Source organism: Mobula birostris, chromosome 4 (genome assembly GCF_030028105.1).
Source record: "Mobula birostris isolate sMobBir1 chromosome 4, sMobBir1.hap1, whole genome shotgun sequence".
Taxonomy (NCBI): Eukaryota; Metazoa; Chordata; class Chondrichthyes; order Myliobatiformes; family Myliobatidae; genus Mobula; species Mobula birostris.
Window position 1 is genome coordinate 143,311,213 of NC_092373.1, and position 26,124 is coordinate 143,337,336.

Below are 26,124 nucleotides of genomic sequence, written 5' to 3' on the forward strand. Positions count from 1 at the left end.
CAGCTGACAAGCCCCATCTGACTGAAGCGACTGGTTTTTTTAAGGCAAGCACATGGCACAGGAGATGGTCCAGAGTTTTATGAGAATGATTCCAGGAATGAAACGGTTAACATGAGGGGCGTTGTTGGCGCTGGGCCTGTATTCAATGGAGTTCAGAAGAATGGGGGGGGGGGGGGAAGAGGGGTCATTGAAATCTATTGACTATTGAAAGGCCTAGATAAAGTGGATGTAAAGAGGATGTTTTCTGTTGTGGGTGAGTCTAGGACCAGAGGGCACAGACATTTATTAGAGCAGCGACGAGAGGAATTTCTTGAGCAAGAGGGTGGTAAATCTGTGGAATGTATTGCCATACATGGCTGTGAAGGCCAAATTATTAGGTATATTTAAAAGAGAGGCTGATAGGTTCTTGATTAGTAAGGATTTCAAAAGTTAAGGGGAGAAGGCAGGAAAATGGGGTTGAGAGGGAAAATATTCAGCTATAATTGATTGTTGGAGTAGTTATGATGGGCTGAATGGACTAATTCTGCCCATATGTCTGACAGTCATGAGGTGTGCAGACAACAAAGGGAATGTCTTCGATAAGCTGCAGACTGAGATTGTCCTGGTATAATTGTTTTTGTTGGCAATCTAGGAGAGGGACTGAATGGTTATGATTCATAATGTCTGGATGAGTGTATATAAAGAAAGACGAATTGGGGCAGGAGAGATATAGAAAGAGAGAAGAATAGAGCCAGAAAAAATATAAGTACTGAAACAATAAGATGCAGAACACACCACTGTTGAAAATTTAAAATAATAGTGAATGCTGGAAATACACACCAGATCACTTCCATCTATGGGGAAACCAGTTCTTTCACAAATAGCTATACTGTTGAATTCAGTATTAAGTCTTGACGACTGCAATACCTAGAAAGAAGGTATTCAGGAAGCCAAAGATAAAGATGTGACAAGCAGCTGGATGGACTAGTCAACAGATCAGAGATGTTCTGCATTGTAGTCCCCCAATATGAATGTGATAATATAGAAGGACTGTATTGTGAATACCGAAAATAATTCACTGGGTTATAAGAAATGCAGGTGATTGTTGCTTTAACACAAAAGAACTATTTGGGTCACAGTGGGAAGGGATGAGGTAAAAGAGTAGGTTGCATAGGGAACTGCCAAGAGAGAGGGAGGATTTGAGGAGATCAAGGAGAAAAATCAGGAAGTTGCAGAGCAAATGGTCCTTTTGACATGTTGCAGGGGAAGAAGACATCTTAGGTGGTGTAAATCCATTAAATGTAGAGGCCTGTTGTAATGGATGGTGAGTACAAAGAGAGCACTGGTTGTGAAGGGTGGCAAGAAGAGATATGCGTAGAAATGTGGGAACGAGAAGCACTTGATAGATAGTGCTATGAAATATGATAGAGGAGAAGCCACACTTAAGGAAAAAGGAAGACCCCTTGGAAAGTTTCAACATCAGAACAGATAAGATGGAGAAAGACAAACTAAGACAAGGGTTCCCAACCTTTTTCATTCCAGGGACCAACACCATTAAGAACCCTTGAACTAAGAGAATGGAATGGAGTCTTTATAGAAGGTTTCCTGTATTTCCCATGCTAGGCTAAAACAGTAAATCTCTTATTCAGAACCTTTACTACCAAGCCACACAAGCATGGCAAGACCATTCAAACACAATTACCTCTATACACAATGAAAAAGGGGACCCAATGGGATACTAGAATTGTATATAGTTGTTTGATGCAAACAATGGACAATTCAGCAAGCACAGCTCATGGATAAAAATACAAAAGTTATCTTGATTACCAGACAAAAAAAAGTGCTCACCTATCCAAAAGGAACCTGAGGTATTCAGAACAGTCTTGCTGGGACCCAGGGGTGAACCACGGTGGTCTTGATTCTTCAAAGAAATTCTGCGGCGCAAACGCTGCTCGCTGTTGATATAATATCATATGTTTGGAATTTGCATTTCCATATTATACTGCACTATTCCAAACAACTTAAATGCATAGAATACTGACAACACAGAAATAATCTGATACATTAAATCTATTGAGGAATTTAAAGACATTTGCAAATATATTGATTTTGAACTTATTTAACCTTAAATATAAAACATAAATTTTCTAGTTAACATTTGGCTTGCTAATGCAAATTTGTAAACATCTCAATCAATATAGTGATTTTGCAAAAATGGACATTAAATGGACAATATAACACAAAAATTCAGACTGAATTAAACATAGTTTGTGGGAGAATGCAGAAATCAGAGAAGCCAGAATGCTTCACATTAAATGATTTCCTGCATCCATTTTCTAAGACTAAGAATATAAGGTTTGCTAATAATTTCCACATTTTCAATGTTAACATTAGTAACTTCATCACAAACATAAAAAAATTGTCAAACCATTTCCCAAATAACCTACCAAACAATAAAGAATTCAAAGCAAACTAGTTTCAAGATAGCACAAAGATAACCGCATTCAGAATCTACCTATCCCATTAAATTATATCTACAAAAAAAATACCTTTTTTAAAAAAAATTACCTGAGTGTGTGCCAAAAAGGCAAACAGAAGTTGCAACTTCCTCATCAAAGAGCGAGATCCATTTAGATTCAATGATAAAACAGACCTCCTGAAACTGAAGGACTTGTTTTGAGAACACTGAAGGAACAAAGCTAAGTTTTGAACTCCTAAAATTGTCATTTAATCTCAAATGTAAAATTTAATTAAACAATGGTCAAATATTGGTTTAAAAGAATTATTACATTTTTTTCCCCAAAAGTAAATTAACAAGCCAATTTGTTGCACTGAGCATTCATGCTTATGGTTATACTGTAGCCATCAATCCCTGATGCAGTGCACAGAAAACCTGCTCACAATTCCAATAAGCACAGTTCAAATCAGTACTGTAACCAAAGGGGCAATGCTAGGAACTGCTGATGTTTACAGCTGGAGAAGTGTTGAAGGTGGATGCATCCATTTTCTATTGACATTAAAGTGTGTGGAAAATGACATTCTAACATATCTAAAATCACTCCAACTTTTTAATATTAATTAATTTCAAATAAATCCAAGCATGAGATGGTCCCTGGCAGGTGGAATCAAACTGACTCCTTTTTTTCCCCTCACACACTTTCGGTATTTCCTTGCAAAAATAACACCATACAAAATTTCCACAATGAATTCACTTACTCTGTGGCCATAAATAATGCTTGAATGACACTATTCATATAGCACGTATTGCCCAGATTTATTAACCCAGTTTTTCCTGTTTCAGATTTTCCAGAAAGCCGTGACAAACAAGATGCCAAAGAATTCGAGTGTGATGTCCAAGCACTTTGATTAAGAGTGAGCTTCATTTTTTCTTCAGAAGGCTTTGGCAAATCCTGGAAATGTCATTTACATATAATTACATAACAGAATCATAATACTTTCAGTCATCAAAAAAAGGAAGACTTTTTTTGAAAAAAGCATCAAATGGCAAATAAAAATGAGTAACAGCCAATCAAAATAAACCTTTCAGCAGCAAAATCAAGGTTATGAGTACCAGTGGTTGTTGCTTTTTGAGAGAACAACAGTACAAGGCCTTAGAATTTGTTTTTCCCATTACTGTACTTTAACTACTTGAAAAACACATGCAGCGCCAGTAACTGAAACTGCCGCATCATAGTAATTAAAACTGCAGCATCACATGATTTTTCCGGAGGAATACGTGGGGAATGCCAGTCGTACCAATTCTTTAAATCAGTAATAATGGGGTATTATTTTGGCTCCAGTGGTGTAATCAAAATGGCAGGAAACTAAAGAAACACAAAAGAAAAGTCAACACGAGAGAGACTGCAGATGCTGGAAATCTAGAACAATTTACAAAATGCTAGAGGAACTCAGTGGGTCAGGAAGTATTTTGAGGAAAATGGACTGTCCACACTTTGGGTTGAGACTGTTCAATCAGGACTGGAGAGAAAGAGGGGAGATAGCCAGTATAAAAAGTTAGGAGGTAGGGGTGAAACAAAGGAAAAACTATTGTGATGTCCACTGAGCCAACATCACAAAACTGCACACAAATTACTCAAAGTGTCCTGTGTTGGAAACTATCAAAACAGTGATTGAGTCTTTAATAAAACCTCAATATATCTTTTTAAAAGTCATATAAAGTCAAGGATTGGATGGGAAAGGTGAGATTAGGGGCATGTGTAAAAAATGATTTACAAAGATTCAAAAGTATGTGTCAAAAGGTGCATCTCTGATATGGGTATGAATATTACCAGATATAAATGAAACAAAAGGAAACGACATGGAAGCCCAAGGTACCTGTGGACAAATCACCTGATCAGTCCTGTACTCTCATGGCTGACAAAGAGGACATTAAAAGGCATGTGTTGGCTGCAAGAGGTGTTGCCCCATATGGCACTGCATTAACATTTCTCAAATGTCAAGGCAATGGAGGATGATCTTTAAAAAAAAAGTGTGGTGGCCCCTGCAGGACTTGAATGATTGTAAAATTACACTTTATATACAAGTCAGTCAGAGCTTCCCAGTGAATGGGAGCTGATGAGAAATCATCACACAAATCCAGCTATGTTTATCAATGTCCTCATGTTTATGGGTAAGCACATGTTGTAAGTGCACAGCCCAGTTTCACAATCCATCTGAAGTAAAGTGTCCTTTTAACTCTCCTCCAGGGGAACTGGTCAGATTTACTCAAAAATGCAGAATCATTAAATTTTCAGCTACTGCATTAGCACAGAAAATGGAATTACAGCATGAGTAAAAATAACTAAAGATCATACACAGTGGATTCTGGTTAAGTCGACCATTGGTTACTCAGGGCAGCAGCTTAATTGTGACAAATCTTAAAGAACAAAAATTAATTAAATAAAATAGCTGGGGCTCCATTTATTTGAGACACTATGCCACTTAATTGGATGTGAGACTGTTACCAAACAGCTTTTAACTAACGTCAGTCCTGTGCACTTTTCTGACTGTTAGATAACACACTGTGCTTAGAGCAAACTGTTTTTTAATAGCATCAGCTGTGTGTGTTTGTGTTATGTTAACAATTTGGGTAATGGACACTGATTTTAAAAGCAATGAAGTTTCAGACCTTTGCCAAGATGCCACGAAAAGATTTGACAGTAGCCAAAAACAATTACCCTAGCTGCTTACACTGATTTTATGTACAGTTAATCAAAAGAACATGGCTGTGTACACTGGATGAATTCCTCTGCTGATAAATATTAGGAACTAATACAATTTTATAGTACTGTTGTAGTATTGTTAGCATACTAATATGTTCTATAGTTCACTGAAATACATAATTTGTTACTCAGATAAACGTACCTTTTTGAACGATTTCCATGAAACTTTGACTAATTAACCAAAATGTACTGGTCCCAATTAACTGGAATCCACTGTATTAGATTTACCCTCTGTTGCATGAAATACCTTCATATTAAATGGCACGGAATCAAACTGAACAAGTTCCACGGGCAGAGCCACTAGTGATGAAGTATGCAGCAGGTGGTGGTTGGAAAACAATTTCACTACATGTGATATATTTACAAAACATTCATTGCACTTTTTTTTGTAATTTATTTTTTATTGAAATTTCAGTTGAACGATGCTCGTATTAAATGTGAAACACTGTTGTGCCAAGTTGCATATACAATATTTTATGTAAAAACAAAGGAATACCATTTGTACAAAGATGCTAAATATGGTACAGTTTGGCTGTCTGCCAATTTTTATCTCTGGGTGGTCAGGTTTTATTTAGGTGGTCAGGCTCTGCACAAAATTAAGGAATAAATATGCAAACAATTTGTATTAAACTCCGTTATCTTCTGCAAAGCTGCACATTGTTGCTCTGATTATAAATTATCATAAGTATCCAATGTTATACTTTGTTACTTAGTGTATATTCTCTGTAATTAGCGTTCAGCTTCATACCTTAACGGCCTCAAGGATGGGTTCGTACAGATCAGGGAATCCAGAATACTGATACATCATACAATGGACCAGCTCAGTTAACTGCAGCAGGAAGATTCTGCTGGCAGGTGAAGCTTCGTCTTTCAGAAACTGAACTAGCTTTATAATGTGAGGAACAATCTGTGGATAAATTGATTCATATGGTTACACAAGTATTCTAGATATAAATGAACAGGTTAACATTTTTCATAATTGTTTTGACAATTTACTCTCGCCTACATCAAGACGATTATTCTCTTTATCAGTAAGTAACAAAAACAGAAAATATATTATAATAATCATGATGACAATATGAATATTTATATCACTGTTTTACTGATTGTTCCTTACCCATCTATCATAAATTTCTGGGGGGAAAAAAAAAATCACAGTTTTTACAATTGCAAGATCAAGTGAGAGGGAACAAGAGAATGGCAGAGAGAGAACGAGAATGCGAGAGGGGGAGGGGCAGTGCATGGAGAGAAAGGGGGAAGAGAGATGGCGGCAGACGGGGGAGGGCGGGGTGCGAGATAGGAGAGAGAAAGGGGAGGGATGGCAGGAGACAGAGACGGAGGGGGGCCCCTGAGGCGGGGAGGGGGGGAGAGGGAGAGGGGGAGGGAGGGAGAGAGGGGGAGGGAGAGAGGGAGGGGAGAGAGGGAGGGGGGAGGGAGGGAGAGAGGGAGGGGGAGGGAGGGAGGGAGAGAGGGGGGAGGGAGAGACACACACACACACGAAGGGGGGGGGGGCCAAAGCACAGAGAGTCGAAGGATAGGGGGCAAGAGAGACAGGGACGGGTGGGGGGGGAGGGAGAGACAGGTGGGGGTGAGTTGAGGTGAGACAGCCAGAGAGTGAGCAAGAGATAGATTGATTGATTTAGAGGGGGTGAGTTCAAAGGAGGTTTAGGGCAAGGGTGCTGCCTGGAATACTTAGCCAGGGCTGCTGATGGAAGCAAATACAGCAGAGACATTCAACAGGCTTGTGGATAAGCACAGGAATTGCAGAGAATGGATGGATACAGATATTGTGTAGGTAGAAGGGATGAGTTTAGTTAGGCATTTAATTACTCGTTTAATTAGTTCAGCACAACTTCTTGCGCTGAAGTACCTATTCCTGTGCTGCACTGCCTGTCCTACGTTCTAATTAAAAGTTGGGAAACACGCCTTTAACAATGCTAAGGTGTCAAACAGTGCTAGGGTGATCCTGGGACAAGATGTCCCCAAATTACCACTCCAGTGCCTTGTAAGGTTCCCCAGGAAGGAGGCAATTTTCAATAACGTCAGAGTAGGCTTTAGCTCTCATATGATTAGTGCCACAGGTATTTTAGATCTCTCCCATTATATGAAGCCTTAATTCACAAGGAAAATAAAGAATGTTCATTATGGAGTTATAGCAACTTACTAAATGAAAGGCTTCTGGAGAATGCTGAAAGCTGAGCAGCATGTGTGAAAGAACCACCAACGCTCCTGGCCGCACAATAGGATACCAAAGTCGATGAAATACCTGGCAGAGGAAGTCAAGTCATCAATGAGCAATAATAATGATTATTTCCACCCTGCACTTTCTGAAACCTTTGATTTTACACACAAATATGAATTCAAAAGAGGCAATGATTATTTTGTACTCTATTATTCCATGCATAATTCTTCAATTTTATTCAGACTTTTTAAGCAGGGAACAGCAAAGTCAGGTACCATTCTTGCCCAAACTTACACTTGTATTTTCAGCAGATTATACTGGCAACAGTTATGAGCAAAGACCTTGCCAATTTTCTTCTCTGTGATCAGAAATACTGCTGCTTGATACAAGGTCAGAACATGTGTTCAACTTCTGTAACAGATAGTGACCAGTACACATGGGGTTCACCTGACTCATTAAATAACACTGTTAACTTTGACTCAGTTTGTAATTGTTCTATCTAATTCCATTAACAATGCAATGTTTTTGCTGTCCCTTCTACGTCTGCACCAAGGGATGCTTTTAGAAACATGCTTTTAGGAAACATTTCAGAAAATAAGTTTTAAAAATTAATTATTCATTCGAAGGCTGCTACCGGCAACATAGATATTTACTGATCATCCCTAATACCCAGGAACCAAGGAGGCATCTCAGAGTCAACCACATTAGCTGGACTCACACAGACAAGTCGGGTAAGGATGGCAGATTACACTCACTGAGGTGCATTAGTAAACCACATGATTTTTCCACAAGATCTGGGCAGTTTCACTGTTTATGTAACTGAGACCGATTTTTAACAATACTCCGGGGTTACTTAGCTCACTTAATTTTTAAAATTTAAAACTTGTGTGTGTTCATTATGTTATGTTATGTTATATTATATAAATGACTTGGCTGAGAATACAAGTAGTCTGATTAGCAAATTTGCTGATAACACAAAGATTGGTGTTCTCGGAGAAAACAAAGAAGGTTGTCTAAGGATGCAAAAGGTTATAGGTCTGCTGGAAAGTTGAGTGAAGTGGTGAAAGGTGGAATTGAATCCAGACAAGTGTGAGGTAATACTTTTTGAAATGTCAAATACTGCCAGGACACACATAGTCAATGTACAGAAAGATCTTGCGGTGCAAATTCATAGTTCCTCAGAAATAGCAACACAGGTGGTTAGGGTAGTGAAGAAGGCATTTGGGATTAGGCTGGGGTACTGAGTATAAGATTGGGATATCACATTGAAAATACCCAAAACGTTTGTAAAGCTGCACTAGAAATACTGTGTACACTTCTGGTTGCCGTGGTATGGAAGTACAAGTAGCATTAGGAAGAATGCAGAAGATTCGCCAGGATGTTTGCTGGAATGGAAGGCTTTAATAATAAGGAGAGATTAGATAAACTGGGATTCTTTTCACTGAACCACTGGAGATTGAGGGGTGACCTTAAAAAGGTTTGTAAGATTACGAGGGGCAGATAGGGTAGATAGTCATAATACTTTTCCCAAAATAGTTTAGTCTAAAATAAGCAGCACAGGTCAGAGAAGTGAAATTTAAAGGAGATCTGTACATAGAGATTGCAAGTTACCTGGAATGAGCTGTTAAAGGAGATAGTTTTAGCAGAGATCATTACAAAATTTAAAAGACATTTGAACAGGTAATTGTTTAGGAAAATAGTAGAGGGGGAAAGGCCTATTGCAGGCAAATGGGATTAGCAGAGAAAGATATTATTATGATTGGCACTGACAAGTTGGGCTGAAGGGTGCAGGAAGAGAGGAGAAATATGGTATTGGGAGAGATAATCAGCCATACAAACGGACAAGATGTTTAAGAAATTTCCTGCAGTTTTATCATTAGTGATACTGGTGTGCGTGTCTGTGTGTATATATATATATGTATATATGTATGAGAGAGAGAGAGAGAGAGAGAGAGAGAGAGAGAGAGAGAGAGAGAGAGAGAGAAAGGAGAGAGAGAGAGAGAGAGAGAAAAAGGAGAGAGAGAGAGAGAGAGAGAGAGAGAGAGAGAGAGACGGAAATTACTGTTCTGTAGATCTCCTGTTTCTTCAGATGAGATGTAAAACCTGCTTCCCACCATACCAACATTCCTACAGTCACATCAACAGTAAATTTTGCTATTTTGTTCTCTTTCAATTGAAGCGATATTTCTCCCACTTACCTGTTCAATTTTACGCAATGTGACATCTATAAGGATGGTGAACTTCTGGACAGAGGCTAATCCCTTAAGTAGTGCAATCACCCATGTTTCAACATGCTGAGCTAATGGCCAAGAGAGCCAATCAATCATCCTTCAGAAAACAAAAATATATAATTAGAAACACTTAAGTGCTCCACAGTTTCCATATTTAAACTCTGAAAGTACAACATATAAATACATGCAAACTCAATTGTACCATTTCATTGTCACAGTATGGGTTCAAATTAGTTTTTTATATTCCTTTCCCTCCCTTAGAACACATATTCCCTGCCAAGTATTCCCTTTCTATTAACTGGAAGGTCAAATTTTCCTTACAGAATGTTTTCATTCCTTTAAATTGACATCTGCACAACCTGCACATGTACAATGTCAAAAAGCTGCTTCAAACACTTCAACCTTCAGTTGCAACTTACTTCTTCATCTTCAGCCTTTTCATCAATTTCCCCACCCATTGTCACTATTAATAGAATTATTCATGCTCATCACAATACTAAGGTTGATAAAGAGTTTTATTATATACCAGTGCTAAGCATTCAGAACTCAGATGCAGAACAAATGAAGTATTTGGCTTTTTCTATTCAATGTTCATCATAGCTTCAGAGAAGACCACCACACTGAATAATATTTCAAATTCCTACATGAGCAATCGCATTATTCTGCAAAATGGGTGTAAGAAAGGAGTCAAGTAAACACTTAAACCAGGAATCTCAGCTCTTCTCCTCTTCCTCCACTCTTGATCTCCATTCCCATAGAAATATTAGGCTGCTTATCTGACACCCTGTCTTGGCCAAGTACAACTTCTTCCAGTAAAATATCAAGCAGATAAAAGACACTGGTGGCCTCAAACCTGATGGCATGAACATTGATTTTTTTCTACTTCCAGTAATTTCTTTTTGCCCCATCCCCTTCTCTCTTCTATTCGCCCCTCTGCCCTCTTACCTTTTCTCCTCACCTACCTATCACCACCTGTAGGGCCCATCCTTCTTCCCTTTCTCCCAGGGTCCACTCCATCTCCTATCAAATTCCTTCTTCTTCAGCCTTTTGCATCTCCTCCCAGCTTCTTACTTCATCACCTCCCCATCCAACTGGCTTCACATAACACCTTCTAGTTTGGCTTCTTTCCCCTCCCCCATCCTATTCTAGCACCTTCTCCCTTCATTTCCAGTCCTGCTGAAGGGTCAGCTGAAATATCAACTGCTTGTTCATTTTCATAGATGCTGCCTGACCTGCTGAGTCCCTCAAGCATTTTGTGTGTGCTGGTGTAAATTGTTTCTTTAATAAAAAGAAAAATAATAAAAATATTAGGTTTAGTTGGAAGCCAAGCAGCACACATTAACAAAACTATTAAATTATTCAGTTGAGGTTTTAAAGTTATTTTAAATCAGGTTATTCACAGGCAGAGAACTGGACCTTCGTGAAAAAATCCTGAATAAATCCAGTGTCAACAACATTAATAAACAAATCAGTTTACTCAAATTTAAAAAGGAATTCTTGTAGAAGGATGAAAAAAAAACAATTACAGTGGGGTTAGATCAGTCATTTCCTGGGAAGAAAGCTTGAGCAAGATTGGTCCATATTTTTCGAAGGAGAATTGCTCTCTCACTGAAACAAGATTTGAGAGAGAATGACAGGATAGTACTGAGAGGCTATTTCCTCAGGAGATGGACAGTCTCAGGATGAGAAATGGCTAAGGGGAATGAAAATCTTTATAACTTTCTACTTTTGCCAGTGCAGTTATTGAATGCACAAATGTAAAATTGATGGGCCTTTGGTCCCTAATCGAATTAATGGATTGGAATGATGAAGCAGATTTGAGTAGCATATTCATTCTGCAGCTGCTTTTATTCTTTACGTTAACTTCTATTTCTCAATCTGGTTGTAGAGGTCCGTGGATGATTTCACATTTACAACTTACATTTATTGAAAAATTGAACCCAAAACCTAACTACTGCAATATGAAGTGTATTTCAGACTTATTCGTATTGTTGCCAACCTATATCCAGATACAGGCCATCCTCCAGTAATGAATGAGCCCGATTTCACTGATGCTCAGAAGTCACAAGAAAAAAAACCCAAAAATCACTTGATGTGGTAACCATATCTCAACAGAATTATAATGATTGGTATTAAAAGCACACAAGATATATTAGAAAAAAACTAAAGGTGGACAGAGGGAAGTCCTTCAGCAGTATACAGGGGCAAATATGCATATACAGGTATGCGTTGCTTAACATCCACAATACATTCTGTGAAATCGGACATTATGTGATTTGGACGTTGTGCGAACACCATATTATATACTTAGCAAACCTATATAGAATACTGTACTGTACCTGTATTGACCAAATAGCCAAGAACTAAAATGTATACTGTACACTATAATACATACACTATGATTTTTTAAATTTCATTTTAACCTTTTTAATTTTTTTCACTTTTTCAACTTCTATGTAAACACTTTCTTAGCCCATATCACAACAATTTATCAAAAATGATCAGGATCATCCACATCGCTGTTCTCAACTTCCTCATAGTGTTCCACTGAAGAGTTTCAGGTCGAATAACTTGGAAGCCATGATGCACTTTACAGTAATATTTTTGAAAGAAAATTAAACAGACAGATAACGCTACCACATTCCAGAGACATGCGATACACGAGATTGGTTACATCCGCTACGTCACGTCCTCCGATCGGTTCTGTAGATGTATCAGCCATTGGATGCTGTCTGAATGGACGTTAAGCAGTGCACACCTGTATAGGTTTGATTTTTGAATTTAATAATGCTGTGGGAGCTTGTTCATTGTAGGAATATCTGTATATAGGGCACTCGTAACCCAGAGCCAGGCTATATAATTTATCAAAGCCTGTTACTCATGCCTATCCCATAGTCACCAGAGTCAGAACAGAGAAATCTACAGCACATTACAGGCCCTTCGGCCCACAATGAAGTGTCAAACATGTAATCTACGCTAGAAATTGCCTAGAACCACCACACAGCCCTCTATTTTTCTAAGTTCCATGTACACATCCAAGAGTCTCTTAAAAAACACTATCGTATCCAGCTCTACTACCATCGCTAGGAGTGCATTCCACACACCCACCACTCTCTGTGTGAAAACTTACCTCTGACATTCTGTACCTACTTCCAAAAACTTAAAACTCATGCCACCCATTTCAACCATGGGGAAAAGGCCTCTGGCTCACATGATAAATGCTTCTCATCATCTTTTACACCTCTATCAGGTCACCTCTCATTCTCCATCGCTCCAAGTTCACTCAACTTATTCTCATGAGGCACTTTCTCCAATACAGGCAACATCCTTGTAAATCTCCTCTGCACTCTCTCGATAGCATCCACATCCTTCCTGTAGTGAGGCGACCAGAACTGAACACAGTACTCCAAGTGGGGTCTAACTAAAGTCTTATATAGCTGTAACATTACCTCATGGCTCTTTAACTCAATCCCATGGATGATGAATGCCAACACACCATACGCTTTCTTAACAACCTGCACAGTAGCTTTGAGTGTCCTATGGACATGGACCCCAAGATCTCTCTGATCCTCCACACTGCCAAAAGTCTTACCATTAATATGATATTCCATCTTCAAATTTCACCTACCAAAATGAACCACTTCACACTTACCTGCGTTGAACTCCATCTGCCACTTCTCAGCCCAGTTCTGCATCCTATCGGTCCCACTGTAACCTCTGACAACCCCCCAGACTATCCACAACACCCCCAACTTTTGTGTCATCAGCAAACTTACTACTTCCTCATCCAGATCATTTATAAAAATCATAAAGTGGAGGGTTCCCAGAACAGAGGGAACCCTGGTCACTGACTGACCTCCATGCAGAATATGAACCATTCACAACCACCCTTTGCCTTCTGTAGGCAAGCCAGTTCTGGATGCACAAAACAAGGTCTCCTTCATCCCATGCCTCCTTAATTTCTGAACGAGCCTTATATGGGGAACCTTATCAAATGCCTTACTGAAATCCATATACACTACATCCACAGTTCTAGCTTCATCAATGTGTTTTGTTACATCCTCAAAGAATTCAGTCAGGCTCACAAGGCACAACCCGCCCTTGACAACGCCATGCGGACCAACCCTAATCAGATTATGTCTCTCCAAACGCTCATAAATTCTGCCTCACAGTATCTTCTCCAACAACTTGCTCACCACTGAAGTAAGACTCACTGGTTTATAATTTCCTGGGTTATCTCTACTCCTTTTCTTGAACAACGGAACAACATTTGCAAACCTCCAATCCTTTGGTACATCTCCCGTCCCTACTGATGATGCAAAGGTCATCGCCAGAGGCCCAGCAATCTCCTCCCTCATTTTCCATAGTAGCCTGGGGTACATCTCGTCTGGAGATGGCTCCTCGATGTCTGTGTTACTTTTGGGTGGTGGGGGGGGTCTATAAAAAACATCCAGTAGAGTTACTGGCCCCTTCCTGTTTCTGATTTCCACCCATACTGACGAAGTAGACAATTCCTCCATGACTTCCTCTTTTTCTGCAGCCGTGATACTATCTCTGATTAGCAATGCCACACCCCCACTTCTTTTGCCTCCTTCCCTGGCCTTTTGAAACATCTAAGGCACGGCACACTCAGCAGCCAGTTCTGTCCTCTGAGACATCCAAGCCTGTAGTGGCCACAACGTCATAGTTCCACATATTGTTCTATGCTCTAAGTTTATCCGCTTTGTTGAGGATACTCCTTGCATTAAAATAGACACATCTCAAACCATTTGGCTAAGTGCATCTTTGCTCTATCATCTGCCTATCCTTCCTCACAAACTGCCTCTACTTGATCGCCAACTGCCCCACCCTCTGCCTCTTCACTTTGGTTTTCAATCCCCTGCAAATCTAGTTTAAACCCTCCCCAACAGCATTAGCAAACCTCCCTCCCAGGATATTGGTTCCCCTCCAGTTCAGGTGCAACCTGTCCCACTTGTACAGGTCACCCCTTCCCCAGAAAAGGTTCCAAATTTCCGAGAACTTGAAACCCGGTCCCTTGCACCATCTCCTCAGCCACTCATTCGTCTGTGCTACCCTCCTGTTCTGACCTTCACTAGGTCGTGGTACTGGGAGTAATCTGGAGATTACCACCTTGGAGGTCCTGCTCCTCAGCCTTCTTCCTAACTCCCTAAACTTACCATGCAGGACCTCTACCCCCTCTCCTGCCTCTGTCATTGGTACCAACACGTACCACAACCGTACGCTGCTCACTCTCCCCTTCAAAGATATTCTGCAACTGCTCAAAGACATCCTGGACCCTAGCACCCAGGAGGGAACACACTATCCTTGCGTCTCTTTTGCTGCCACAAAATCTCCCGTCTGTCCTCCTAACTATCGAGTCCCCTATGACTATTGCTCCACCTGACTTCACCCTACTCTTCTGAGGCTGAGAGCTGACAGCAGTGCGAGGAGTCTGGCTGTTGCTGCCTTGCCCAGATAGGCCACCCCTCTCACCAGTATCCAAAGAGCTATATCTGTTGTTGAGGGGAATGGCCACAGAGAGACCCTGCATTGACTTCTTTCTGCTTTTATCTCTCTCGGTGTTCACCCAACTACTTCCTGAATTCTGCACTCTGGGTGTAACCACTTGCTCAAAAGTCTTATCCATCAATTGCTCTGCCTCCCAGATGATCCTTAGTTCATCCAGCCCAGCTCCAGCTCCTTAATGTGGTCCTTCAGGAGCTGGATTTGGCTGCACTTCCCGCAGGTGTAGTCATCAGGGAGACCATCAAGTTCCATGAATTCCCACATCCTAAAGGAGGAGCATTCCACTGCCATATCTGCCTGCACTGTACTACAGGCAACCAAGACCAAATCAGCAATAATGAAAGGAAAAACTTACTCTTCTTACCCGTTTCTTTGGCCTCAGCCTCTTCTCGTCGAAGTCTCCAAGTTCCCATTCTGACTCTAGCTCCCACTCCAACAATGGCCAACTTTATCTCTCTCGTTTGGTTTAAAAAAATAAGAAAAACCCCAACACAAGGAAGAAGAACTCACTGTGTTTGGTGGTGCTCTGCCTGCCTTCCGCTGCTGTGGATGCCTCACCCATCACAATTATAAGCATTTAAATTACCCAGCATTCAGTTACAAAGGGGAGACCATTTTACAATTCCACCAAACTGAAAATGTGTTTTCCACTTACAACCCTAAATTACTGGATTCTAATTTTAGCTGTGGATCTTAGATGGGGCTTTGTTCACCCACTCTCTGCCTCCTTCAATTCACTTGCATTTACAGACCGTTCTTTCAATTTTCTTCTTCAACTCTGCAGCCCTCAAGCTTTAATTATCATGTTGAGTTTAAGACCTTTGAACAGTATTTGCTGAAGGAGAGCCACATCTATCTACATAATAGCAATGAACACAATTCAAAAATGAAAATTACTTTGGAGTGATTAGAGGACTTGACAGAAAGGTGAGCTATTTCTTTACCTGCACAGAGCACAAGTCATGCTGACATCTTTAACATTTTGATCTGTGATTAGGCTCCTGATGAGAACTGTTATCATTTGTAATGGGATGTGCTGAACAAGACTTGCCAGAGCAATAGATGGTTCAAATATGGAATCTGTAAAGCAAGCAGATAAGAGCTTTTTTCCCCCTCGTTTTGATTCAGTAAACAGCAACACAAACCCAATCCACAACAGCAACCACTTAGCATTCAATAATTGATACGGTTGAATAACGATTGCCAATATACAAGAAAAATAATTCAATGTACATCAATATGAACACAATTCACAAAAACAAAGAGTAAGCATTCAATAATTGATACTATGTACAAGAAAAGAATGGAAGTGGGACTGAATAATTTAACAATTTATCTTTCTATATATCAATTATGGAAAATACCACCCCCTTACACACAAAGGAGACACAACATGCTTCCTTGTCAATTTACAATTGCATGATTTCATTTATCTAGGCCCACTAGGGCTCTGTACAATGCGAGGGAGTTTTAGAGTCAAAATTCTGCCTCTCACTTCAAACATAAAACACACACAGGGATCAATAGATAAAGTTAGCCGTTTGTTTTCCTTGTCCCAAATCACAATAGTCAATGAAAGAATATCTTTGAAGAGGAATGAGAATAAGGGTATTGGAGACTCCCCATTCAAAAACCTTAAAAGAGAATGCCCAATTAAATTTACAAAACCAATAAAAGTCATCCTTTGATGCATTCATTACCTGTAGCAGAGATTATTACGAACACCTCTTGTAGAGAAGGTAGAAGTGCACCCGGCTCAGCTTTCCAAATGCTTTGCAGCAAATTGCTTATTTTGTTCACCTGAGAAATAAATCCACGAAGCTCTTCTTCTTGTGTAGCATTGCACTGGAACTGACTAATTGTCCTTACTAATTGTTGGCAAAACAGTACTGCCGATTTACCCTTTGGCATGCAGTGCACAAAGTCAGACAACAACTCACTCAACTTAGCACACAGCAAAGGCTCTGGCCTCTCACAGACTAATCGCAAAACTTCATTGTGCATGAAGCTAAAGATTTCAAGCACAGAAGGACAACTCATTATAAGTTTTAATCCCATGTGGATATAGTCAATGATGCCAATATCTTTCTTATCTAATGATCCATAACCTTGTTGCAGAAGGTTTAGGATAAAGCCCTTGTTAAAGAATTCTTCAAATTCACAACGATGGTATCTGGCATAGGCATCAAGTACCTGATGACCCACTTGTTTCTGGAAGTTGTCCTCCCCAATTAAAATTAATCGTGTGGTTAGATGAAACATTGCCTTGCATTGCTCCCGGTCAACTGAGTTTTCAGCTGCATCGACCACTTTCTTCACAATCCCCCTCTTCACAGATAGAGGGTGTGAAGAGGTAATGAGTGCTTCCAATATCTTATCCATCATGAATTACTATACCTCAATGTTACAATGGAGGTAATTAGAACCTAGAAGAGGGAAACAAGATAAAAGGTTTAAAATAAAAAAATTTGAAGTAGATAGTTAATTCCACTCTTCAAATCCCATCCAACTGCCTGTTAAGCTGACTTTCTGAAAAGTTACAAGATCTTGTGAAATAGGCAATTACAATTAAACTGCAAAAAGGGAAGCATCCTCATCCATTACTCTATGAAATGTATGTAGCATCATAAGTTCCTTGAATAAACTGATTTAGGTTAAGCTTAAGAAACCCAAAGAAAATACCAAGTTATATCATTAAGTGAGAAAACATTACAAAAGATGTTTTAAAATATGTACTGATTTATTTCAGCCACCCCCAAGGAATCCAAAAAAGGTTTTCTAAATGCAGGCCCCAAGATTATCGAATTTTTTTGTCATTGAATTTCATTTGTCATTTTAATTTCTTTTAGCACTACAAACCTTGAAGATCTCCACAATCTTCCAATTTTTGGCCTAATACACAATCTTTGACTAACTTTCTGTCATCACTGGCCCAAGCTCTGCAGTTCCCAATTTCCCACCTTAAAATTCAAGTTCCCTAAAACCTACATTTTCAACCAATCTAATATTTCTGCTCTGATATTCTCATAACAAGCATAACTTCCAGGGTGCCTAGGCGCGACTTGAGTAGCAGCACTATTCTCTATGGATATGATTAAATATTTCAGCCTGATACAGCTAAAAAGCACAACTGTTTCCAAGGTCAGTACAGGCAACAAAGATGTCTTAATGCGTTTAAATGAACAACCGCTGCTAAAAACTGGAAGAAACACCACTGACTGTGGTCAGAAGCGCCCACGTAGGATACCTTGGAGGAAGCACAGGTGCAGAGCGGGGTTACAAATGCGTTTAAGGAAACAGGGTTTTAAACTCCCCATACTGACTATCCTGCTGGCAAATGTGCAGTCTCTGGTGAATAAAATCGATGATCTCAGGGCTAGGGTGCTGAATCAGAGGTACTTTGGGTGCGACCTTTCCCCCCCCCCACGGAATCCTGGTTAACCCCTTCCGTACCAGCTGCAGCAATTCAGATCAATGGGTTTACTATACACCGTCAAGATAGATCCATTGAGTCTTTCAAAAGCAGAGGTGGAGGAGTATGCCTCATGATCAACTCCTCTTGGTGCACAAATATATCAGTGCTGTCCCAATTCTGCTCACCAGACCTGGAATATCAAGCAGTTAAGTGCCGTTCTTTTTACCTATCATGGGAATTCTCCGGGGTCATTTTGGTGGTAGTATACATTTCACCTCAGGCCAATGTCAAGCAGGCTTTAGATGATCTGAGCAATGGGATTAACATGCACGAAACAGCACACCCTAATGCCTTCACCATTACTTTGAGAGATTTTAACCAGGCCAGCCTGAAAAAAATCACTAAGCAACTACCATCAACAGATCACTTGCAATACCAGAGGAAACAACACACTGGACCATTGCTACACCACCATCAAGAATGCCTAACGTGCTATTCCATGCCCTCACTTCCAGAAGTCTTATCAACTAGCTGTACTTCTACTCCCTGAGTATAGGCTGAGACTGAAGACTGTAGCACTGGTAGCAAGAAACATGAAGGTATGGGCAAGGGAAGCAAAGGAGCGCCTACAAGTCGGCTTTGAGTCGGTGGACTGGGCTGTATTCAGGGATTCATCTTCGAATCTAAATGAGTATGCTGCAGTTGTTCAATAAAACCTGTGTGGATAAGTGTGTGCCTACAAAGACTTACTGTACATTCCCAAACCAAAGCTGTGGAAGGTACGTCATCTACTGAAGGCTAGATCTGTGGCATTCAAGTCTGGCAACCCAGGCCTGATTTGCGGGGGGCTATTTCAAGGGCGAAGAGACAACTTTGAATGAGGTTGGAGGCGACATCGGATACACGGCAACTCTGGTACGGTTTGCAAGACGTTACTTCATATAAAGTGAAACTCATTAGCATGAATGGCAGCGATGCTTCACTACCAGATGAACTCAATGCCTTTTATGCCCGCTTTGAGAGGGAGAACACAACTACAGCTATGAAGATCCCTGCTGCACCTGATGACCCTGTGATCTCTGTTTCAGAGGCCAAAGTTAGGCAGTCTTTTAAGAGAGTGAACGCTCTAAGGCAGAAGGTCCCGATGTAGTACCTGGTAAGGCTCTGAAAACCTGTGCCAACCAACTAGCAGGAGTATTCAAGGACATTTTCAACCTCTCACTGCTACGGGCGGAAGTTCCCACTTGCTTCAAAAAGGCAACAATTATACCAGTGCCTAAGAAGAATAATGTGAGCTGCCTTAATGAATATCACCCAGGAGCACTCACACCAACAGTGATGAAATGCTTTGACAGGTTGGTTATGACTAGACTGAACTCCTGCCTCAGCAAGGACCTGGACCCATTGCAATATGCCTACCGTCACAATAGGTCAACGAAAGACATCGGTGGTGGGGAAAGTGCTAGAGTCAGTTATCAAAGATGTGATAACATTTGGAAAGCAGTGAAATCATCGGACAAAATCAGCATGGATTTGTGAAAGGAAAATCATGTCTGATGAATCTCATAGAATTTTTTGAGGATGTAACTAGTAGGGTGGATAGGGGAGAACCAGTGGATGTGGTATATTTGGATTTTCAAAAGGCTTTTGACAAGGTCCCACACAGGAGATTAGTGTGCAAACTTAAAGCACACGGTGTTGGGGGTAAGGTATTGATGTGGATAGAGAATTGGTTGGCAGACAGGAAGTCAGGAGTGGGAATAAATGGGACTTTTCAGAATGGCGGGCAGTGACTAGTGGGGTACCGCAAGGCTCAGTGCTGGGACCCCAGTTGTTTACAATATATATTAATGACTTGGATGAGGGAATTAATTGCAGCATCTCCAAGTTTGCAGATGACACGAAGCTGGGTGGCAGTGTTAGCTGTGAGGAGGATGCTAAGAGGATGCAGGGTGACTTGGATAGGTTAGGTGAGTGAGCAAATTCATGGCAGATGCAATTTATTGTGGATAAATGTGAAGTTATCCACTTTGGTGGCAAAAACAGGAAAACAGAATGGTGGCCGATTAGGAAAAGGGGAGGTGCAACGAGACCTGGGTGTCATTATACACCAGTCATTGAAAGTGGGCATGCAGGTACAGCAGGCAGTGAAAAAGGCGAATGGTATGCTGGCATTTATAGCAAGAGGATTTGAGTACAGGAGCAGGGAGGTACTACTGCAGTTGTACAAGGCCTTGGTGAGACCACACCTGGAGTATTGTGTGCAGTTTTGGTCCCCTAATCTGAGGAAAGACATCCTTGCCAAAGAGGGAGTACAAAGAAGGTTCACCAGATTGATTCCTGGGATGGCAGGACTTTCATATGACGAAAGACTGGATCAACTAGGCTTATACTCGTTGGAATTTAGAAGATTGAGGGGGGATCTTATTGAAACATATAAAATCCTAAAGGGATTGGACAGGCTAGATGCAGGAAGATCGTTTCCAATGTTGGGGAAGTCCAGAACGAGGGGTCACAGTTTGAGGATAAAGGGGAAGCCTTTTAGGACCGAGATTAGGAAAAACTTCTTCACACAGAGAGTGGTGAATCTGTGGAATTCTCTGCCACAGGAAACAGTTGAGGCCAGTTCATTGGCTATATTTAAGAGGGAGTTAGATATGGCCCTTGTGGCTAAAGGGATCGGGGGTATGGAGGGAAGGCTGGTACAGGGTTCTGAGTTCGATGATCAGCCATGATCATACTGAATGGCGGTGCAGGCTCGAAGGGCCGAATGGCCTACTCCTGCACCTATTTTCTATGTTTCTACAATCTCAGTGGCTCTTCACATGGCTTTAGACCACTTGGGCAACACAAACACCTATGTCAGTATGCTGTTCATCGACTATAGCTCAGCATTTAATACTATAATTCCCACAATCCTGATGAGAAGTTGCAGAACCTGGGCCTCTGTACCTCCCTCTGCAATTGGATCCTTGACTTCCTAACCAGAAGACCACAGTCTGTGCAGCTTATAGACAATAGATAATAGGTGCAGGAGTAGGCCATTCGGCCCTTCGAGGCAGCACCGCCATTCACTGTGATCATGGCTGATCATCCACAATCAGTATCCAGTTCCTGCCTTATCCCCATAACCTTTGATTCCGCCATCTTTAAGAGCTCTATCCATCTCTTTCTTGAAAGCATCCAGAGACTTGGCCTCCACAGCCTCCTGGGGCAGAGCATTCCACATATCCACCACTCTCTGGGTGAAAAAGTTTTCCCTCAACTCCGTTCTAAATGGCCTACCCCTTATTCTTAAACTGTGGCCTCTGATTCTGGACTCACCCATCAGCGGGAACATGCTTCCTGCCTCCAGCGTGTCCAATCCCTTAATAATCATATATGTTTCAATAAGATCCCCTCTCAACCTTCTGAATTGCAGAGTATACAAGCCCAGTCACTCCAATCTTTCGACGTATGACAGTCCCGCCATCCTGGGAATTAACCTTGTGAACCTACGCTGCATTCCCTCAATAGCAAGAATGTCCTTCCTCAAATTTGGAGACCAAAACTGCACACAGTACTCCAGGTGTGGTCTCACCAGGGCCCTGTACAGCTGCAGAAGGACCTCTTTGCTCTTATACTCAATTCCCCTTGTTATGAAGGCCAGCATGCCATTAGCTTTCTTCACTGCCTGCTGTACTTGCATGCTTGCTTTCAGTGACTGATGTACAAGAACACCTAGGTCTCGTTGTGCTTCCCCTTTTCCTAACTTGACTCCATTTAGATAATAATCTGCCTTCCTGTTCTTACCACCAAAGTGGATAACCTCACATTTACCCACATGAAGCTGCATCTGCCCACTCACCCAGCCTGTCCAAGTCACTCTGCATTCTCATAACATCCTCCTCATATTTCACACTGCCACCCAGCTTTGTGTCATCGGCAAATTTGCTGATGTTACTTTTAATTCCCTCATCTAAATCATTAATATATATTGTAAACAGCTGCGGTCCCAGCACTGAACCCTGCGGTATCCGACTGGTCACTGCCTGCCATTCCGAAAGGGACCCATTAATCGCTACTTTGTTTTCTGTCAGCCAGCCAATTTTCAATCCATGTCAGTACTCTGCCCCCAATACCATGTGCCCTAATTTTGCCCACTAATCTCCTATGTGGGACTTTATCAAAGGCTTTCTGAAAGTCCAGGTACACTACATCCACTGGCTCTCCCTTGTCCATTTTCATAGTTACATCCTCAAAAAATTCCAGAAGATTAGTCAAGCACGATTTCCCCTTCGTAAATCCATGCTGACTCGGACCGATCCTGATACTGCTATCCAGATGTGTCGTAATTTCACCTTTTATAATTGATTCCAGCATCTTTCCCACACCGATGTCAGTCTAACCGGTCTATAATTCCCTGTTTTCTCTCTTCCTCCCCTCTTGAAGAGAGGGACAACATTAGCCACCCTCCAATCCACAGGAACTGATCCTGAATCTATGGATCATTGGAAAATGATTACCAATGCGCCCACGATTTCTAAAGCTACCTCCTTAAGTACCCTGGGATGCAGACCATCAGGTCCCGGGGACTTATCAGCCTTCAGACCCAGCAGTCTATCCAACACCATTTCCTGACTAATATAAATTTCCTTCAGTTCAGTTCAGGATTGGTGATAACATATCATCTTCACTGACTATCAACACTGGCACACCTCAGAGGTGTGTGCTTAGGCCACTGCTCTACATACACATGACTGTGTGGCTAGGCATAGCTCAAATACTATCTATAAATTTGCTGATGATACAACCATTGTTGGTAGAATCTCAGGTGGTGACGAGAGGGCGTACAGGAGTGAGATATGCCAACTAGTGGAGTGGTGCCGCAGCAACAACCTGGCACTCAACATCAGTAAGATGAAAGAGCTGATTGTGGACTTCAGGAAGGGTAAGACGGAGGAACACATACCAATGCTCATGGAGGGATCAGAAGTGGAAAGAATGAGCAGTTTCTAGCTCTCTGGGGATCTAACCTGGTCCCAACATATTGATGTAGTTACAAAGAAGGCAAGACAGTGGCTATACTTCATTAGGAATTTGAAGAGATTTGGCATGTCAACAAATACACTCAAAAACTTCTACAGATGTACTGTGGAGAGCATTCTGACAGGCTGCATCATTGTCTGGTATGGGGGGCGGGGGGCTACTGCACAGGACTGAAAGAAGCTGCAGAGGGTTATAAATCTAGTTTGCTCCATCTTGGGTACTAGCCTACAAAGTACCCAGGACATCTTCAGGGAGCGGTGTCTCAGAAAGGCAGCGTCCATTATTAACAATCTCCAGCACCCATGGCATGCCCTTTTCTCACTGTTACCCTCAGGTAGGAGATACAGAAGCCTGAAGGCACACACTCCATGATTCAGGAACAGCTTCTTCCCCTCTGCCATCCGATTCCTAAATGGACATTGAACCCTTGGACACTACCTCAACTTTTTTTTTCATAAACAATATTTCTGATTTTTGCACTTTTTAAAATCTATTCAATATATGCATACGGTAATTGATTTACTTATATATTATTTTTATTTTTAATTAATTTTTTCTCTTCTATATTATGTATAGCATTGAAATGCTACCGCTAAGTTAACAAATTTCACGTCACATGCTGGTGATAACAAACCTGATTCTGATAAATTAGGAAGAGGGTTAGGCCAATTTGCCCCTTGAGCCTCCTTTGTCATGTAATAACAGCTGAACTACTGTAACCTCAATTTTACATTCCTCTTTCATCCTCTCCCTTTTATCCAGAAACTACTTCTGCTTTCAAAACATTTTCCTTATGTGACCCTAAATCAAGTTTAGTTTGATGATATGTCTGTGAATCTCCATGTGATGTTTCATGTCATTAGTGTTAATTTTGGATAGCGTCATTGTATTGCATCGGACAGGAATGTCAGAATATTCTTGGAAGTGTATAACCTTAATAGAGAGCACATAGGTGTGTAGTTATCCACAGAACACTACCCCTCAGGAAAAGACTTAAATCTACTGAGCTGGAAATTCATAGAATGTATCAATTATGAATTGGTGAATAATGACAATACCTGTGAAGAAGACTCCAAGAAGTAACGTAATGTGGCACTACATTGATTTCTTTCTCCATAACCACATTGTTAGGTCCGAGGTCTATTGATTACTCTCAAAGAGGTGGCTGCTGAAGGGAACGAGAAAAGAAGGGTGATACAGAGACAATTAAAAAAAAGTCCCACCAGTACTGCAAAGAGCACATGGAGAACTTATGCCAACCTAAAGGTAATTTCCCCTGCTCCTCACTAAATTACTGACCAATACTTCATCCAACCTCCTTTACGAAAGTTCAGTTGAAATATTGAGGATTACAGAACTGTAAATTTTCATCAAGATATAATGAAAGAATACAATTTAAGCTTCCCTTTATAGCTACCAAAGGATTTACAGTTTATCACAGACCACACAAATATCACGGAAAATATTTAGAAACATTTTCAGGAAAAAATGCTCATTTTCAGAGAACGAAAATTCAAATCTCATCAGTAAAATATTAGCTACTCAGAACGAATCACATTTAAAATAGATGTGAATTAAAACCAAAGGATATAACTGGCAAAAACTGAAATTCTAATTAATAAAAGAAAACTTGATTGGTAATATTTATTCTAGGTGACCCGAACTGACACTTTCGTCCAAAACACCAACCACAAGTTAAACAAAAGTCATAAGAAGTTTCTCGTAGCACACAATTGAAAGATGTCCAGTCAGCAGTTTTACTGTTTCCTTCAAACTGCAAAGTGTCCTTCCTTGAAATGAGCAAATCAGAATAACGTTCCAGCAAGTTAATACAAGCTAAAGGCCGAGAAGAAAAGTAAAGATAGTTCGTATTCCAGTCATCGGAACTGACTTCGCATTTCATCACCATAACACTGCAATTTTATCCGCACATGACACAGCACACTGTATTTAAAACACTGTAACAATAAAAAAAATTGGTAGACAGCTGTAAAACGAGAAGCCGGAGGGCAGAAATGTTCATACTTAAATAAAAATCAACAATGACAGAAAGTAAATAAACGATGATGTTGCAAATCATGTGTAGGCGCTTTAGGCCAAAACAATCGCGCCTCGAGTGAGCGGCGAAAATGTGCGCGGCGTCTCGACGTTCCGAAGAGAAATGTACCGGCACTTACCGACGGAATCCATGGCAATCGCGCTCCTTCCGATCAGACTGCAACCGGGCACCCCAGGCCACTCGGTCCCCGGCAACCCCGCTTCGCAACAGCGGCTCGACCGCGGCGCCGACCCGGGGACAGTGCCCCGACCAAACGTCAGCGCGACGGCAGCACACAGGACCCCGCAGCGCCTCGTCGTAGCCGGTCGATGAATCGCCGTATTTGTCACCGGGAAGGGGCGGTGGGGGCGAGAGCAGGGACTGTGATTTCCACTCCTTGGTGTGGTTTCGCCGCTGTCGTACCCGGCGGGATTATTGGCGCTGGGTTGTAAGCATTATCCTCTTAGCCAGGCAAATTCGAGGCTACCTCAGACGGAATTACC

General features: G+C 41.1%; 1 protein-coding gene across 2 annotated transcripts in view; it reads right to left on the reverse strand.

The window, feature by feature from the left end:
* usp38 (ubiquitin specific peptidase 38) overlaps window positions 1-25,901 on the reverse strand; it is a 39,737-nt gene extending 13,836 nt beyond the window's left edge. The window contains exons 1-10 of one of the 2 annotated variants that reach the window (XM_072256171.1): window positions 25,761-25,901; window positions 24,642-24,748; window positions 16,841-17,566; window positions 16,085-16,220; window positions 9,582-9,711; window positions 7,366-7,467; window positions 5,950-6,108; window positions 3,196-3,389; window positions 2,548-2,641; window positions 1,828-1,934 (exon numbers count right to left, since the gene is read on the reverse strand). In XM_072256171.1, coding sequence (XP_072112272.1) covers window positions 1,828-1,934; window positions 2,548-2,641; window positions 3,196-3,389; window positions 5,950-6,108; window positions 7,366-7,467; window positions 9,582-9,711; window positions 16,085-16,220; window positions 16,841-17,525 — 1,607 coding nt within the window. In that variant the 5' untranslated portion in view covers window positions 17,526-17,566; window positions 24,642-24,748; window positions 25,761-25,901. Of the gene's footprint in view, window positions 1-1,827; window positions 1,935-2,547; window positions 2,642-3,195; window positions 3,390-5,949; window positions 6,109-7,365; window positions 7,468-9,581; window positions 9,712-16,084; window positions 16,221-16,840; window positions 17,567-24,641; window positions 24,752-25,760 lie in introns of both variants that reach the window. The other variant, XM_072256170.1, reaches the window with a different exon arrangement.
* Window positions 25,902-26,124: the final 223 nt, after the last annotated feature.